Below are 19,927 nucleotides of genomic sequence, written 5' to 3'. Positions count from 1 at the left end.
CAAAAAAAAAAAAAAAAAAAAAAAAAAAAAATTTCTTTCCATTTTTTTTTTTTTTTTTTTTTTTTTTTGTCTTTTTCCGTGTCCGGCAACGGATCGCAACCCTCAGTGTTGCCCCCGCACCAGACCGGGGATCGGCAACGGGATCGCAAGCCTCGGCGTTGCTCCCGCGCCTCGCTCAGCCAGTGAGCGGGAGCCGGTCTGTATGTGGGATCCGAACCCTCGGACGGGAGCGCCGCCGCGCTTCCCAAGCGGCGCACTATCCAGTGCGCCACCGGGCCGGCCCTTTCCATGAACTTTTTGAAGACCCCTTGTATATCAGATATATTAGACAGTGATTCAGATAATTAGAAAATACTATAAATCACTAAACTGTATGCTTTAAAAAGGGTGAATTTTGTGGTATATGAATTATATTTCAATTAAAAACTCTAATGGAGATCTTGAAAAGACAGTTTTCACACAGAGTCTATAGTACAGATTCCACAGAAGCTGTAGCGTAGATAATGCAAAGAGCCCAGTCTCTTCTCACTCTCATTTTCCACCTAGAAGAGGCTTTACTCAGAAATTGTCCAGAGCTTGCACCCAAGGCTGTTGGCACATTCAGTTTTAGATGCTGAAGAAAATGAAGATGCATCTCAACACAGGGATCAGTGCCTGTCATCACCTAACAACTTTTTAGTTATGTACTCGGTGGCAGACTCTTTATGTAGAATATTTTTAGCTGTATTCCTGGCAACAACTTTGCAGATGAGGAAACTGAGGTCAGAGAGGTCATGTGACTGACCCAAAGTCACATATTTAGTAGGACCAATGCCAGGATTTGCATCCAGGACTCTGACTTCCAAGCCTAACTCTTTCCTACCATTCAGTCTCTCTGTTCAAATTTCAGGGTCAAGTTTAGCCAAACGTTAGTATTTACCTAGCAATCTAGAATTTCCCTTCACTCAACCAACACATTTTTTTTGTGTGCACTTCCTGACAATCAGGACCAAATTTCCCTTTTTATTATGGCTGAAACTGAAATCCTGGTCCTTATCCCCTCCTGCCCCTCCCAGTTAAGCTCCTGTCACAGTGGTACCACCCCCTGAGCATTGGACCATTCTTAGTCCCTTGCTGCTTCTTAACTTAAAAAAAAAAAAGACAAAAACCCCCAAAACAACACAACTCTGTTCTCCCACTCTTGCCTGAACACCTGAGTTCTTTTGTGAAGTAGTGTCTTCTCAGATCCAGAACCATTTATGAGCTCCTATCTTCCTGTGCCCGGTGTCAGGGATAGAATAGGCACTCAGTACTTCCTGCAAAATGGAATTGACACATAGCTTTTGCTTACTTGTCTGAATTGAATCTTTAACAAAACCTACATGGCCCAGAGTTCAGTGCATACAAGTTCAAGAGAATTTTAGCCACATCTATCCATCTAACCCACTCCCATCCTACCAGGGTTTCATGAATTTCAATTGGATTTTGTTGAATCACTTATATATATATGTATACTTATACACATATTCATTAATATATATTGACTATATATACATGTATACAGTCATGAATAACATGAAGATAATACCTACTATTTATGGAGCACTTTCTTTGTGTCAGTAGTAATTACTATTCACCTTCGACAGAAGAGAAAATCAGCTCAGAGAGGCTCAGTGACCTCAAAGCTAGTAAGGGGGAAAGCCAGGATCAAGGCCAGGTTTTTGTTTCCACCACACCACACTTTCACTTGATTTCTGTCTCTGCCACCAAGAATATCAACAATCCCATTAATTTAGCATAAATTTATTCCCTATGCAAAATTCCATGGCATCAATGAAGACAGTGATTAGAATGAACCCAGTTCTCGTTAACTAGATGTCACTTCACAGCTGTGTCCAGTCTGATGCCCCCCCATCGCCCACACGGACTGTGCTCCCTGTGCTCAGACATATTTCAGACTTATTGCTGAAACTCTTAGATGGAATACATGATGCAACATGTGGGGTGGGCTTAGAACCCTACATACAACACAGATAAAGGGTCTAGAACTAGTATCTCTCACAGAGAATCTGAGCATCTCCACTCTGAGAGTAAGAATGGCTTCCAGAGTTATCTAGAAATGCCAGGAAATAGAACACATTTTACAAAGCCAAATGTAAAATGCAAACTTTAGTTGCACATGTCCTATTCAACTTTTTGGTTCAATCATGCTCTCAGGAATTAGCTTTGGCTCTTGACCTGGCTGTCTTTCAGGGGAAAACATGCACTTGTCTTGCTCTGCTTTGAAAATATTATACCATGAAGATGTATTAACAAGTGCCCAGAATAACCCAAATACACAATTTAATTTGGGAATTGATTTGTGGTCCTTATTTAGGACTACTTCTGAAGGAAGAAGGGGGGAAAGGAATTTACATGGGAAGTACCATATGGCTTCTACTGGGACCTTTTATTAGCAAAATTTAATTAGCATAGTGCTTGGTACATAATAAATGTTCTATAAATATTTGTTGAATGAATGAGTAATTAATGAATGACAACATACATCTACAATTAGCAAGTCATCAAGAAGTCTACACAAAGAATTTTTTCACAAAATCTTGGTGATGGGTACAACTTATTCTCTAACACTTTGGAGGATTTTTAGTAAGGAAAGCTTTAATATCAGACGGTCTTGGATTTCAAGAGCAGGCTCCACTATTTTTAGCTGTGTGACAGTGGGTAAACCTCTCTGGGCTTCAATTTCCTAATACGTGCAGCAGAACTAATAATATTTACCTTATGCCTTAACTTTGAAGATCTGCAATAATGTTTACAAAGAGCTTGCTGCATACACAGTATTCAATAGATGTTGACTGTTATTATGAAAGTGAATGCTGATTCTCATCAGTGAGTTAATCCTTTTGTCCCAGAAATGGGAAGGCTTCCTCAACACTGGCCAAGGTCAGGACTGCCATCAGCTAAGGTAGGGAACATTCTCATTTTCACTTGCAAAGTCAAGCGAATGGCACAGATCTAAAGTAAAAAGGAACCAGCAGCACATGTTTTTAAATATTCATAAGGGCTGGAAATGTCTTACTCCTTTCGTTTTCTCTGCCATCTGCTTTTGTTTCTTTTCTTTTCATTCTTATGCCACAGCTGCAAATGAAAACAACCACACAATAACTCAAGTTAAATAAAAAAAATAAAATAAAAATAAAAACAATCTGAGGGGTAAAAGAGAAGATGAATTTTCTTCTCTTTTTCCCCCTGAGCTCACAAAGCAGCAGAAGCAAGAAAAACATCTGATGTGAGTTAAATCTTCTGGAAACCAAAATCCATGTCCATGATCATAATAATGGTGATAAGAGCAATCACCATTTTCTCAATGGCTCCTATGTGCCACTTGATGACTAATATCTCTAATTCCTATAGCCACTCTGTGGAGTAGGTAAATTATACCCATTTTACAGAAAAAAAGACACTGCAGATCAGAGAGGTAAAATAGATTTTTAATGGTTAGACAGCTAATAAGAGATGAGACTGAGATTTGATTCCAGGTCTGTCTGAATCTAAAACCTAAGCACTTCCTACTCTACCACCCTCTCCAAAAATGGGAAGAGACATGGAAAAATTAATTTGGGAAATATTTAGGGCAGACCATTTGTACTAAACTGATTTATTCAGATAATTAAAATCTATGATTATAGCTCTAATTAAAGTTAACTCAGATAATTGGTTGTTGTATTTGTGAATGTACAATTAGAGTCTTCTACATAATTGCAGGGTTTCCAGCATCATACTTTCCATTTATCAACTGCATGCAAACTAGAGCTTGCTCCACTAGCCTCTGGTTTACCAAAGACTGTGATACAGCTTTGGGGGTCTTTGGGCCCAAGGACCACGACCTATGATACCAACAGCAGTATCTGGACTCAGCCCCATTTAACATGTCTTTGTCCAGAAGTCAATGAATACCTCATCTTCAAGCACAATGTAAAAAGCTCTTACGGCCTACACTGTTGTCCTGAAAACTCCTAGCAGCATGTACCTGAAGAAAAACTGGCAGCACTGGTCCTCATGTGTTAATTACACTTGTGAAGTCTATTATGCATAGAAAGGGCACCTGCTGGCAGTGAAAATGACTAGAATCTGCCCTTCCTGTGCAGTGAGTAAATTGAGAGTTCATTTCTACAGGAGATAATAGTTTTCAGATTCCATTTCGTGTATCCCCTGCATGGGGACGTACTTAACATTTAAATCATCTGCAGAGGAACAAACCTCCTTCAAATTTACATGTTTCAGGCTCCTAGCACTTTACTTAAAATGCTAGTTATCCCTGCTGATTCTTACCACCAAGGATTAAACTCAACGGTGGTGAAAGTGACCCAGCACAATAGAATAAAGTTATTAGCATTGACTCAAATTTCACGACATTTGTAGTTTTTGACCAAAGCAGTGGTAGAAGGCTGAAGGTGATCAAATCAAGCCTTGACTGGAGGATCTGATTTTTTTTCTTTTGAGGTCTTTCATTTCATCATTCTTACAACTGCAGTTAACAAACAGACACCAATCCCCACCGGCTTGTAATCATCCTTTAGTTAAATGTCAAAAAGTTATTTCATGAAAACAAGAGAGCAGGAGAGAGCCTGCTATCACACAAACACAGACACTTCCCAGATGGAGACTCATCTCAAAACCCACTCAGGCACCGATAAATACAAATCTTAACTCTGGTTTTTTGGAGTCGAAGTCTGGGGTGACAAGGCCTTAGCAGCTTTCTTTGCCAGTTCTTCCCTTCTAAGCTAGACCTGCCAACATCATTGCCCTTGGTCAGGCTGGTGACACAATTCTTGACAATACTAGAGTTAGAGATGAAGTTGAAAAGAGGACCTTGGATCAGTCTTCCCAGGAAGAGTAAATCATCTACTAAATCCTCTAAGCAAACAAGAGGGAGAGACAGCAGCTGTAAACAATGGGCTAGAAATGATTTTTCAAAAAATAGCTTTTCAATTATAAAGACTGTACTTTGTCATTGTAGAAATATTTGAAAATACAAAAAATTGAATAAAAAGCTTCCAAAATTCTCTCCCTCCTCCCTGTCACAAGTCACTGTTACACATTTTAGCATATTTATTTCCAGATTTCTGCCTCTTTATATAAGTATATGTGTACATACACGTCTAATTCTTGTGTTATGTATACATATACATGTAATTCTTGTTTGTTCTTATAAAAATGGGGTCATACAGTGCATAATGTCTACATCGGGGCAAGTTACTAAACCTCTTGGGGCCCTGATTTACTGATCTGTGAAGCAGTACCTGCCTTGCAGGGTTGCTGGAAGAATACAGTGGGATCACAGACATAAAGGAGACAGTCCAGAGACCAGGGCATTGGAGATGTTCAACAATGGCAGCTATTGTTATCACAGATGTTCCTAACGAAGCATTTTCCTCTCATTTCTGGGAATATAAGCTGCTGGTTTTAAACTAGCTAACAATTTAGCAACCAAAACTTTCCAAGTAATGGAAAGCTAAAGTTGTACTACTTGGCACACAGACAATATTGATTCTCCCAGTTCCACCAATGCCTGAACACAGAAGCCCCTCAGTGTTCCTGTCTGGAGCACAGCATGAAGACTCTTCCAGCGGCAATGCTGGGTTGCCCTTCAGAGCACACGTCCAGGGTGTGGTGTGTATGGGGGGGTGTGTCTCTCTCCACGTGGGGACCCTGAGGCAATGTCTGTGGGAAAGGGACCTGTGTCTGTGTGGGGTCTGCCTGTGAGGATGTTGTACGTCTGTAGGGGAGGCAGGTAGCAGCAGGTTCTGTGTGCTAAGAACAGAGTCAAAATGGGTCCCAGAGAATCCTCAGGAGACAGATCCCAGGCCCAGGTGAAGTCGGTGGCTTTGGACAACTGCTCTTCCTTCCTCAGGGGTGGTAGGAAAGGAGAAGACTGACAGGCAAGAAACGAGCAAGAAACAAGCCTGGGACAGGGAGGAAGGCAGCTGTGGGAACACAGACCATCTAGCCTCTTGCTTCTCATCAGAATGGGGTGAAGCCCATCCCTGAGCCTGGTGCATGTTGGAGAGAAGAGAGCCAGGTGTGAGGCAGGCACTGAGGGTTCAGGCATAATGCAGAAGAGGAGGGAGTACTAAGGTCAGACAGCACCACTTTCTAGTGTATCTTCTCTGCAATGGCATTCAGACTTTCTCTAACAGAATCTGCCAAAGAGCAGATAGAAGATAGTAGGGGTGCCCAGGGTCAGTGGCAAGGCCACTATGGAGTTGGTGAGAGACCCTGAAACAGTTCCTCTCTCGTGGATCTTACCAGTCTGTGTGCAAATAATCTGTTTGTGCACCTGTCTTCTACACCCAATTCTTTGAGGCGTTTTTGATCAAGACTGACTCTCTCATCTGTCTTCCTGCACTTAGCACAGTGCCTGAGACATGGCAAGCTTCAGTAAACATTTGCTGTACTGAAAAAGCTCCCAAGGGTCCAGAGCAAACGGGAAAGCAAAAAAACCAGAAGGAAGTTAGTTAGAAGGTAGAACAGAGAAGGAACAACAGGGGTGAGGGGGAAGAGCATGGCAAAGATACGAAGGATATTTGGAAGAAAAGGAGAAGAGGTGGCCAAGGAAGGAAATCAGAATCAGAGGGGAGAATTTGAAGCCACAGATGTGGGAATTGAGCTTCAAATGGTTAAATGACACACAGTGTGTCAGCCTACTGGGTGGCTCATAGTGCTTTCACTCTTTATAAAGTGTTTTTGTACATACATTATTTTATTTTATCCTGTAAACAATTTAAGGACTAAGTTCCAGTATTTCTAGGCTTCTACAAATAAGGACAGAGATTCGGAGAGGCAAGGTCTCTTGCTCTAAGTTACACAACTGGGCAGTAACGGACCTGAGACAGGGACTCAGATATCCTCCTCTCACCTCTGTCCTAGTTTATGCTACTACATGGCCTCTCTGAGGGAGGGAAGTAACCTTTCTATAGATGACAAAATACAGCAAATGTGAGCTCAGTGGAAATAAGGGGAGGCCAACAGTGTGGATTCTGAAGCCACTGAGGATGGCAGAGAATAGATGGAAAGAAGATGTAGATGCCTAAACAAATGGGCATTAAGACCCTGGAGACAAGCGGCTGACAGTGACAGGGTGGTGAAGAAGGTTCTTAGGTTCTGTGCTAGAAGCCAAATGACCCAGTGAAATTTGGCCATGGCAGTGGGGACAGAAGTCTAACAATCTCCACTGTGGAGCCTGGGAGCAGAATGAGCAGCTTCAATCGGAGAGAGCTCAGCATTCCATAAAGTCCCCAGCAGAATGGGAGACGCTGGAGAACTTGGTACAGGGGAGGGGTCAGGGATATAACAGCCCGGAGGTTTGAAAACACTCCCTGAGGAAAAGAGGAAACCCAAATATTTAATGTAATAAGGTGAATTAGTTATGAAGGGTTTATATCTTTATCCTCTCCTATCTACAATACCTCCTACCTATTCCAGAAGAGATGAAAAATAAAATCTAGACCATCAGTACCTAGAAGTCAACATAAACTGAAAAGAATTTCCAAAATAAGCCAAGGTTTAAAGAGACATAATAAACAAGATGTAGGCCCAGTCACCTGACAAATCAAGGTGAAATTTAAAATAGGCCAGGATTACATTCTCCACATAGTGGGAAACACACTGCCCCTTAATCTCATAAGAGGTGGGAGAAAGGCATGGATAAGAAGACCCACCTTGATAAGAAAGATATATAACAGAGAATTGGACCAATCCACTTAGTGCTATGCATAAGAAAGGGCCACTGATTTTTGCTTGAGAACACTTAGCTACATCTTTGCTATACCCAGGGCTTCTGGGAAGGAGGATGAGCTCAACAGATTCAAATCAGCAGTGACTGTGGAATGCCTTTAAGCTCCCAGGACAATCTAGCTACCTGGGTGAACCTTTTCAGAGATTATTGCAAAACAGGCTAGGGAGACCAGTAAGAATTATGACTGACTTGGACTCATCACTCTGAACCAATGGTAAACGTTCTGAATCATCTGTTAAGTGACAGGACTGTGACCCCTCAGAGGGGTCCTTTTCTCCTGAAGTGCTAAATTTCTGACAGGCAATTAGTGCCTTTCCTATGTACGTACTGTGCTCCCTTACCAACTTCAGCTAACTTGAGCTGTCTGGAGACAATGTCTTTAATCATATTACACTAGAGAAAGAAGTTATTCATAAGGAAAATGGACCCAAATCAGTAGGCAATTAGTGCCTTTCCTATGTACGTACTGTGCTCCCTTACCAACTTCAGCTAACTTGAGTTGTTTGGAGACAATGTCTTTAATCATATTACACTAGAGAAAGAAGTTATTCATAAGGAAAATGGACCCAAATCAGTCACAGTCTTTTCCAGTAGTCTGCTGAAGACAGATAGCGAGGAAGACAATGCTTCTGCAGAAACATCTACTAAGCACCTACCATGAGCCAGCTTTTCTACAGGGTGTCTTTCATCCGTTATCTCATTTCATCTTTATATAATTATGCATTGAACAACTTCATTTTGCAGATGAGGAAACAAAATCTTAAGCCAAGCCACTTGCCCAAGGTGGCAGAGCTGACTCCAAAATCTTCCTTCTTCCTTCCTTCCTTCCTTCTACTGAAACATGTTTCACTGAACAGTGAAATACTCATCAAGAAACTTCAGAAGGTTTTGAAGTCTGGCTTGTGATCCCAAACCACAGCTGAGAGCAAGCCTTAAGGAACATGCCAGGGCATGGCTGAAACTTAAAGACCTTAGGGATCTCAGTTGTTCTTATCACCAATTTCCATTTTGTCTTAGGGAAAAAAGAAACACAACCTCTTGGTGCTTTGGTTCCCCAAACTGAGGAATGGGAAAAGTATTACTTACTCTCTTGAACTCTTCAGATTGACATGACATATATGAAAGGTATTTGGAAACAAAGGGGACATACAATCAGGAGTGGTCTAACATCCATGCCATTTGGAAGTTAGTACTTTTAATTTAGAGTCACCAACTTCATTAAGAAGTTACAGAGCTAACATGCCCAGTTAGTGCCCAGAAAAGCAGCAGCAGAGGGCAGGGTGAGCCGCAGCCTTACCAGCAGTAGTCCAGCAGATGGGGGGGCAGCACGGGGATGTAGACGTGCTGCCAGTACATGGGGTAGAGCATCGCAGCGGCCCCATGGATGCAGGCGGTCAGCTGCAACAGAAGCACAGCAGAGACTCAGAGCTCAAGAACCGAAGTGAGGAACACTGTCCTCTGACTTCAGCAATAAAATCAAATACAATCCCACCACCATATTTAAAATGGTAAACTCAAAAATCTGGAGAAACAATTCTAAATTAATTCAATACCTAATTCAAATTTAGTAAGAGCTTTCTCTTCAAAAAAAATCTATTTTTTTTTTCTGATTATAAAGCTAACGCAAACTTACGGTAGAAAATTTAGAAAATGGAGAAAGATTCAATACCTAATTCAAATTTAGTAAGAGCTTTCTCTTCAAAAAAAATCTATTTTTTTTTTTTCTGATTATAAAGCTAACGCAAACTTACGGTAGAAAATTTAGAAAATGGAGAAAGGAATAAAAGAAAATAAGAGTCACCTCTATCTGAAGATTGTTTAACATTTTAGGGTATTATATACATAAGCACTTATATTTCCTTTTCTGATAAAATTAGGATTACTGTAAATACAGTGTTCTTTTGCTCTTTAAGTTAACATTATTTGATGCCATTTGCCCACGCTTTTAAATATTCTTAGAAAATATATCTTTAAATAATACTCAATGAATTTCCCATAATATATTTAGGTACTCTTCTTTCATTAAGTCATATAATCATAGCAAGTCAATAATTTTTTATATATGGTTCCTAGATGTAGAATTCAAAGACAGAGGTTATAAATATTTTAAGGTACCTAATAAATATAATATGCAAATACCATAAATACGTTAATATAATAAGTAGACGAGGGATGGAGGCTCTTTACACTCCCCCAGCCACTGGTCTCCCTGCCCCTAATCAGTACTAAGCATTGTAGGCAAGTTAGTAACTTTAACATTGGATCTGTCTTAGTTTTATTTATTCCTCTGATCATGACTGAAGCTGAACATTTTTTCATATGTTTCTTGACTATATTTTTTAGGTAAATGGTCTGTTCACATTCTTAGCCCACTTTTTAAAATGAGTATAAGTATTTTAAAAATTGATTTATACACGATCACCAATGATATGTGAAGGATACTAACCCTTTCTAATGTTTTTGAAAATAATTTATCCTTAATTTTCTTTGAATTTCTGGGTGAAGAGAAGGTTTAAATAATTATGTAGACAAATCTTTTCCTTCATGATGGTTTCCACTTGCTTTTATCCTAAGAAAGTCCTCTAATTTTTCTCCAGCTGGATTAAATTTAACTCTTTAATCCATCTGGAATTAATTTAGGTTTAAGAACAGAGGTGAGAATTTATTTTTCCACATTGTTAATCAATTGCTCTGGCACTTTTTACTAACTAATCCTCTCCTTATTCTTTTGACATGCCCCCTATTTTGTATTCTTATTTTTTTTTTTTCTTAAGAGGTAGAGATATCATACAATCAGTATTTGATACAATTAAAATTTTAGAAGACAAAGATAATATAAAGGGATTCAATTTCTACAAAATTCAATATAGTGAAAAGAAGGAAAAAAACCAATCTTTGGAGATATAGCTATGAAGTGACAAAAGCCAACAACACATGTTTCTTTCTTTCTTTTTTCTTTAATGCTTCTTTGGTTTCTGGGAAGCCTGTTCCCATGAGGACTTTGCTTCTTTTGGAAGCTGTTAACTGGCCTTTGCTGACAGAAGGACATTTACGTGGCGAAAGAGTGACGTGCCAAGGCCCAGTTAAAAGAATCCCAGAGGTTAGTGTAACATGAACAGCTTTAAATTGGATATTCTGCTGATGTTTCACAGTTTGTGAGAGCTGTGTATTAAAGCCAAGGCCTTTATTCCATACGAACCCCCATCCCCCATTCCCTCCAGACCCTGTTCCTTAAATCAGGTACATGCCATGAACGGGAGATGATCCAGCAAAGCCCTCAAGAGCTGTTCCCAGCTACTCTGCCAAGGCTTGTAGGTTTAATCCATCCCTTTAACCTCATATAAAGGAAGTTTTCACATATATACATGACTAATCCCTTCAGGGTGTCTTAGAGATGAAAAATCCTTGCTGGTGTTGAATGAGTGGAGAATGAACCAACTTTATGCCAATCCTACCCTGAAGTCAGGCTGGAGGCTTACACTGACCTTGGGCCCCAGCTCTTTCTGCTCATCCTTTAACTAGCTGCCAGAGTGCTCTTCCTAATGTGCAGGTGCAGTCACATCACTTTCTATTCAGAAGACTTTGGGGGCATGTCTGGAACAGGTTGTCTCCACCAGTCCCCTAGAGAGTAGCAACTCCAGCCACAGTCTCTACAGCCTTCTCCAAGTTTTTCCTTGGAATACATGACTTGAGGACTTAGGAATAGTTATGTACTCATTTTCCTCCCTCCTCTTTCCACCCATTCTCTAAACTAGCCTGGATCTGTGTCCCTAGCAAAATCCTCTCTCAGGTCTCTGCACAAGTACTACCTTCCTCTTCGAAGCCTTGCCTGGCTTCCCTGCGCATATGCCCCATTATTAACTGAAGTTTGTCCCTTGACTAGAAAGTATAGAACAACCATGTCTCTCTTAATTTCCATGTTCCCAGTGGCACAGCAGATATATAAGTGCTAGTTAGTGCAATGTGTCCTGAATAAATAAAAAAATAATCCCTACTTAAAATATATTCACAATATAAAATTAGTTAGTGGCTTGGCTTTTAACAGTACTATATCCACATTTTCATGACTCTCACAGTGATGTATATGACTCAAATTCCAAAACAATAATGGCAAGCTTAGACACACAAATACGCTACTTTTGAAAAACCAAGTCATTCATTCATTCATCCATTCATTTAATAATATGCCTACTCTATAATTTGTAAACAGAAATAAATAAAAGCACTTCAAAATCTATAAGGTGCCATACAAATGTACAGTGACATCATCGCATCAATTCATTTGTAATTCTCTTTGAAAACTCATTCAATAGAATTGTCTTGGTTGAGACCGAACTTGATTACCTGACTGTTTTTAGCTTAAATTCGCTTGGGTCAAAATCCATTTCAATTGATAAAGTAGCAGAGATCTTATCTTCAGATAATATTCTTTTCATGTCTCCTTAACCTCAAAAAAATCTACCAAGCTAAATGTCAAGATTTTAAAATTACTTATACCTCATTAAAAAAAAATGAGTTTTTAAAGTGTTTGATTGTTTCATTAGGGGGATTTCTAAGGGCCAAATCTTTGCAGTTGGGGTAAAGTGCATTCACCCATTTGATTAAGAAAACAAACAAACAAAACTGGGAACTGTTTGGCTCTTTTCCAAAATGCTAAATGTCACCAACTATGTGCATCATTACTTAAGAATAGTGGCTAAGCTGATTACAAGAAAAGTCTTACTATATATCTATGCTTAAGCAGAAATAATATATTATGTTCCATAACGTATCACTAGCCATTTATTTAAAAATATTTCTAAACCCCGTTTCTAAAAGTAAGGGTCCTAAAGACCTATGCTCATTCCTTACAGAATACAAAATTCAAGAGTAATGAAAGTATACAATTTAGAGTATCGTCAACAAAGGGGTATTGTGAATATTTAATTGAAGTGCAAGTCGATGAAAATGATCCTATCAAAATCTCACTTGGTGGGAGAATAGAAGGATAGTACGTGTAAAATTTGCCCAAAGTCATTAGTCACAATGAATATTCATCAGAAGCCAATTATCAATCCCATTTAATGACACCCCAAAAGATTTTGCCCTGAAGCAGCTGAATAGTCTAAGACTCTAGACAAAACTAGACAAATTATACAGCCAACAGCCAGTCTAACCAGGACGCAGATTGTACAGTAAACCACTGGTGGGTTTTTGGACACAGTTTAGCAAATTCTGTCCTCAATTAGAGGTACACAAGGTCAGTTATATCTTGGAGCTTTCTATATGGCTCCATTAGTTTTCTTTAGGGAAAAGTGAAGAGGGGAAAGCACTGGGGCTAGGACATGAATGGAGAGGGGATCAATGATAGAGCTGGAAAAATCACGAGGATACTTTTTTTTTTTTTTTTTTTAGTTTAAGGTATTTCTCAGAAATAATGCCCAGACTGCCACAATCTTAGATTCCAATGGAATTAGAAATCAGCTGGTTCCTAATGGCAGCTCTGCAATTTAATATGGAATAAATATAAGAAACCCCCCTCTTAACACTTTTTGGTTTTTAAAACACATAAATGTGTCATTATTTCAAAATTAAATAAATTAATTTTTACAGAAAAAAAAAAAAAGAAACAAAGCCCCTTCAAAAAAAAAAAAAATCCCCAATAGTGTATGTGTCCAGCACCATGCTGAGGGTTTAGGTTCTTGCCATCTTCCCTTTCACATACTCACATAAAGTCTCTTTTTGACCTGAGCAAGCCACTTCCTCTCCTGGGTCTCAATTTCCTCTATATGTAAAATGAGAAGCTGGACTACATGATCTTTGTACCCACTTCCAATTTTGACAACTTATGATTCTAGAGGAATTGCCATCCTTTGACGTGAAGAATGCTCCTCCTCTGCCCAATTTACCTTCTTCTGCCAGACTAACTAAGCTAAGTAAATCGGGGTCCATCTCAAAGTCAGTCTTGCTTTCTCATCTCTGCAGCTAAAGGGCCCACCTGGAATTCATGGGCTATCTGGGAAGCACCACCTTTCAGTCACCCATCTCCATCACCTGACCGTGGAGGGCACAGCCTTCTTCCATGCTTGGCTCCAGATACTCTGAAGATCTCCCAGGCGAAAGATCTTAGGAGACCAGGAGCATGAGACTATGGATGTGAGCTCCTTAGAGACAGAGAACACATTCAATTCCTCTCTTTAACTCCTACTGCGCTTGACAAAGAGCAGGTGGTGGGTAAATGTTTGGGGAATTAAGTTAGAATGCCTTTAGCTTGGCATCGTGAGGAATGGTAGGCAAGATTACCATTTAATAAATTTCAGTTGCTTAACAGATCACAACTAGAAGCTGTAAATTTCCTTTAGAAAGTATTGAGATTGCAAGTTCTAAAGGCTGGCTGAGGGGGAAAAAAAAAAAAAATCAGGTGGTCACAGTCATTCTTCACATCCTAGAATCCAGAATGTTAAATAATCAAACTGACAAGTGCCTCACAGGGTTAGAGGCATTTGGATTTCCTCTCTGAATCTAAACATACAGAAATTGATGACATGAAAAGTATAGAAAAAATACCAGATTACTAACTTTAAAGAGAAGTCATTTTAAGTTTACTCATTTCAACCAAGAATCATCCTATGTAGAACAGTTGTAGAAGATATTGTATGTCTTGGGGAAGTTGTTAGCTTTCTCAATTTGAGAACTAGTAGATCTTTAATTATAAACCATCTTTGTAGTCATCAACAAATACAAGGGTACTTCTAAAAGTTCACAGAAAGATTCATAATTAATTTTATTTCTATATTTTTTATATTTCTAAGTATTTCTAAAATATTTCATAGTTTTAATTCTATCTTTCCATGAACTTTTTGAAGTACCCTCGTACATGATTCAAACGGTGCTATGGTTTTTGTTTTTGATTACAATTTATTCTCAATGGAAAATCCATTATAAAATCAGCAAAACGCTTTAAACAAAATCTACAGGGGCTCTCTGTAAGTTAACCTATGGTTCAGCTACGTTTAAATCATTTTTACTATATTTAATGGGTGAAGAGCTGGTTTTTAAGAAACTATCAAAGATGCTTTAGCAGAAAGGCAACTTAGAGAGCCTCAGAAATCAAAGAACCTTCTGCTAGTCTAGACAGATGATGGACATGTGAGTGGAAAGAAGAAAAAAAAGCAAATAACATCCTGCTTTTCTTAAAAGCTGATATGTAGTGCTTCTTATTTGGGGGGAAAGAAAGCAATCTTTCTTCCAGTAGCTCTCTTTTAGCTTGGTGGAACTCATCTTACCTCTTCCTGCTCCATTATCCTTTGAGGAAAGAGAAGGAAAAGAACCAAAAATCCTCACTGGGAAGTTAAGTAGAGAACCTTCCCCCAAGAGCAATATCATACAGTTAAAAGGAAGTGCACTCAGGTAATCACCCACCTACTTAATCACACCTCTCCTTTTTTAAAAAGCTACCTGGAGTAATTAGAGTAAGTTATTAACCAAGGCAACAAATTTCGTGCCAAGATTTGACACTTCAAAACATCAAAGCAATTAAAACTGCCAGAGAAAAGCTTTAGTTACCAAAGCAGAGGCATAAACTACGGTCTGGTAAACTACGCTACAAATAAGCCCACAGCACCATGAATGAGGAAAGAGATTTCTTCTCACCTTAAAAATGAAAAAGAAGAAGGCAAGGTTACATGGGGATTGACAGCAATTCATTTAAATACTGGGACAGCAACTATGCTGCCACTCCTCCATTCTGCGTCTATGACAGACATTACTAACTGGTTGTGGAGTTGGGATGTGGCCTAAGGATCTCACCTAACATGCAACCACTGTGAATGGATCATGGTCAGCACTCAAGAATAAATCTATTTGCCACCTCAAACCTAGTATAAGTAGATATTTACATTTCTTTGAAAATATTTCTAAGATCATAATTTATATTTAGCAGATAAATTTACACTATTGTTTTAATAAAGAATCATTTTTTATTTTTTAAAAAGAAAGCATAACTGAACATGGAATCATGACCGCCAGGTATCCATACATGGAGAAGAAACTAAGGAATCTTCAGGTGGTGAGTTACTAAATTTGCATGCATGGAAAAAAAAAAAAACACCAAACCTCTCCCTTTTAGAGTTTTGTCAGGCAAATTTAACCTTAGAAAGTGATGGTAAACTCAAAAGGATTAAAGCTAGAAAACAACCACCACCATGACCACTTAATTAGCACTTAACTATCTGCCAAATACTGAGAACACTGCTTCTCATATATTTAATTCATTTAATCTTCACAACAGCCCTATGAGGTAAGTAACATTATTGTCCCCATCTTAAAGATGAGGAAACTAAGGTTCCTAGATGTTAAGGTACTTGTATAAGGTTACAAAGCAGTGGCAGAGCTAGGATATAAACCTAGGGAAGTCGAGCTCCCAAGTCTGTGCTCTTAGCTCACTCGAAACTGCCTCTATGCTCTGATCTGCATTAATCCGACAATTACTGAATATCCAGTATGTGTACACACCATGCCCTCAAGCAATTTAAAATAGAGAGAAAAAGATCAAAATGCAAACAATCAACTCTAACACAAAAGCTTTATGAAAGAGATGTTATAATAGAGGTTCAAGAATGTTAACATATAAAGAAGGGATCATTAATTCTGCCTGGGGCAAGAATCAAACCGGCTTCACAGAGACAGAGACAGAGGATTCAGAGCAGACAGAGCATGGAAGGATGAAGACGGAGAAGCTGTCCTCCTCCCTGCTGGGAGGCCAGTCAGGTGGTAGGGGTGCCTCAAGTGAACACAAGGGCTTCTGAGGCCACTCAAGCTCTATGTAGTGATGACTGTGAAAACTTGAACAAGAAATGACCATTTAGTCAATGACTAAGTGACTAGTGAGAAGTGGGTGGGTATGCAAAATCTCATATGAGTTTGCCATGACTATTTTCTGTTGTTTGGATTCATTCACCAGCTACTATCACCAGTTATATTAATTAAATCTTCAGAACTCTCTTAGGATCTCTATCACCCTCTTTGTTCTGAAAGTCAAATAGGAGTTTATTGCTTGTGAGGATGAGATTCAGCATCAAGTAACATTTACTGAATGAGTAATACACCCACCACTGGGCTATGCTCTTTCATATCTATGATCATTAAATCCTTTCAGTCCTAAGGTAGGTGTTAATACTATCTCCATTTTTATAGAAGAGGACAGACTCAGAGAGGTCAAGTAACTTGCCCAAGATCATATGGCTAGAAAGTGGTACAGGGACAATGAAGTAAAGGGAGTAAGCCTTCAAAACCATCCTGACTTGAAGCCTGATGTCTCTCCTCCAGCCCTGTTGTCCTTGTCCTTGGGAAAAGATACTACCAGCAGGGCTGTCCGACGCACCCAGCTGGTAGACTCTGTGTAGCTATCAAGGTAGCAGAAAAGAAAAATATGAATTTTGATTCTGTCTGCGCCAATCTCTGACTGCGTTGCTTAATCTTACATCATACTACCTTGTTTTGCCAAAGAGACCACACACTTTCTGCATGCAGAAACAATAGAGGAAATTATGAGTCCTTGTTCCCAGTGACTATGCACATAGTAGGTGCTCAGATTTCTTTAGTGAAAGCCATAGAGATGTCTGCCCAAGTGGATGCCATTTAGGGCTTTTTGAGTATATTAAGATGTCAATGACTTTTTGGTAGAGATCTGATTAATAAGAGTTTTAAAAGTAAGCTACCATTCCTACAATCTAATGTAGTCAAGTCATGAAATAAATTTATACACGACAACTTTAAAAAGTTCATGGAAAAACATAATTAAAAGATAATATGAATCTTTCCATGAAGCTTTGAAGTACCCTTGTATATATTTCACGAATTGACCACATTACTAAAATAGTAAAGTTTTCTGCTGTGTTCTTAATGAACTGACTAGGGAAACACCACCTCTCTAGATCTATTTACATACATGTACCCAAAATTACACCCGTGGACTACACTGGCATTCCATAACATTCCTGAGAGCTTGAATAGATTATAGTTAGCTATGTCCTGTTCCAGGCTAGCCAAAGCCAAAATTAAAGCCCTCTCAAACAGAAATATGAAAACAAAGAACTTTTTTCTTTAAAATTTTTATTGAATCAAATTAATTATACATATTTTGGGGGGGTTCAACATTGAAATGCTGATCAAATCAATACTACCAGCATATATATTGCTATGAATCGTAATCATTCTTTATGCCCCCTGTCCAATCTCTCCCCATCCCCCTCTACCTCCCCCTCCCCCCTCTAATTATGCTAGATTTCTTCTCTCCTTCTGAAAGAATAATGATTACTCTGTTGATTTGTTGCCTAGATGATCTGTCCAATGCTGAGAGGTATGAACAGGTCCCTCAATATTATCATAGAGCAGATGCTTCTTCTGTCACTCTGAAATGGGCTTTGTGGAGAGAGACGTCCTCTCCTTTTCTTTATCTCTGCTGATGACTCCCTTGTGTCACTTGTGTCAACGCATTCCAGTGGCTAGCAGACCATCTGTGTGGTGACTGTGGTGTCTAGTTGCTTTTGTGGCAGCCATGGTTACTGTGGTGGCTGTGGTGGGCCACCCACATGGAGGTGATGTTTTTGGCATGCTCCTTTGTGCTGGCAGTGTGCTTGGTTGTGGGAAGTGTCTGGTGCCCGGATCCATGCCTCGGGTCCCTGGGCAGGCCCTGAGGTGCTGGCGCGGTGTGCCTGGTTGTGGGAGGGGGGGGGTCCAGTCCCTGGTCCCATGCCCCGGGTGGGGCCCTGAGATGCTGGTGGTGTACCTGGTTGTGGGCAGGGGGGTCTGGTCCCCTTATCCATGCCTTTGGTCCCTGGGTGGGCCCCAAGGTGCTGGCATGGTGCTTGTTTGTGGGAGGGGGTTCCGGTCCCCAAATCCATGCCTCAGGTCCCTGGGTGGGTCCAAAGGCACTGGCACAGTGTGCCTGGTTGTGGGTAGGGGGTCTGGTCCCTGGCTGCATGCCTCAGGCCCTCTGGTGGGCCCCAAGGCACTGGTGGTATGCTTGGATGTGGAAGTACAGTCCAGTCCCTGGCTCCAAGCCTTGTTTTCCCAGGTGGGCCCCGAGGCGCTGATGGTGTAAGTGGTTGTGGGCAGTGGCCCGGTCCCCACTCCATGCCTCATGTCCCCTGGTGGCCCCAAAGCACTGGTGGTGTGCCTGGGCTGGAACTGATTTTTTTGTCCTTTGCTTACTTCTAAAATGGGGGGAACTTCCTGTGGGAACCAGTACTTGAACTCTGTGGTTGAGCTAAATTGCTGCTTTGCTGCTGTTTCCCTAGGGAAGGCTTTTTGTGAAACCCAGAGTTTAATGGTTGACCTTATAGGTACTTCCAGCCCTCTATGGACCCAGGGCACCTAGTTTGTGTAGAAACTCTGATCTGGGCCTGAGTTTTTCCATCAAACTGCACCCCATGCAATTCTGCATTCCTGACCAGTCTCTTCTGAGTGGTCCTGTGCCTACTGGGGGGCAGATTGGCTGTGCCCTTGTGTTCCCCTGGTGGGCCTGTCTCCCCCACTGCCCCTGCTCAAAACATTTCCCCTGGGATGGGCCCTGTGCCAGTCCCTTGCGATGACTCACTGGCCTCTGAATGACTCCACTTTTTCAGCTGTTCTGGCTCCTCTCTCCTGCATGGGTCCATGGGAACCCTATTAGTGGTCTTGCTGTCCTATTCTCCCCTGCCGCCTCTAAGTAACTCCATCTGAAGGGCAAAGCTGCAGCTTCTGCCAGCTCCTGCTCCATGTGCTCAGCAGTTCCAGCCTTAAAGCAGCTGCAGCACAAAATGCTCAGAGCAGTTTTTTCTTTCTCTCATTGTGGTTTCTCCTGCCTTCATGAACTCGGTAGGTTTCTCTTTCTCTTCCCCTGAGCTCCAGTGGCCCCAGCTTGGCTGATTTACATTTTTATAGTTGTAAATTGGTTGATTTGTGGGAGAGAGTGACGCTGGGGACTGTCTATTCTGCCATCTTGACCAGAAGCCGAAAACAAAGAACTTTTTAAGTGCTAGTCTGTACTCATAAATGTCTTCTAAACAAACTTAATCAGTCTCTCTTATGTAGTCTCGAAACAAAAATGAGTCTAATAATGTGAAATAACAACCACCAAGAATAAACGTTTTTGTTTTAGAGAACTGTCTATTCACTGGTTCCAAATCT

At 40.3% G+C, this 19,927-nt stretch overlaps 1 protein-coding gene across 1 annotated transcript in view; it reads right to left on the bottom strand.

Annotated features, from left to right (window-relative positions):
• DENND1A (DENN/MADD domain containing 1A) overlaps positions 1-19,927 on the bottom strand; it is a 462,953-nt gene that overhangs the window by 217,802 nt on the left and 225,224 nt on the right. Inside the window, exon 9 of the mRNA XM_008568329.1 lies at positions 9,075-9,175. Within this exon, the coding sequence (XP_008566551.1) occupies positions 9,075-9,175 (101 nt within the window). The remainder of the gene's footprint in view (positions 1-9,074; positions 9,176-19,927) is intronic.

Source organism: Galeopterus variegatus, unplaced genomic scaffold, assembly GCF_000696425.1.
Source record: "Galeopterus variegatus unplaced genomic scaffold, G_variegatus-3.0.2 Scaffold400, whole genome shotgun sequence".
NCBI lineage: Eukaryota > Metazoa > Chordata > Mammalia > Dermoptera > Cynocephalidae > Galeopterus > Galeopterus variegatus.
This window is presented reverse-complemented; position numbering and strand designations above follow the sequence as displayed.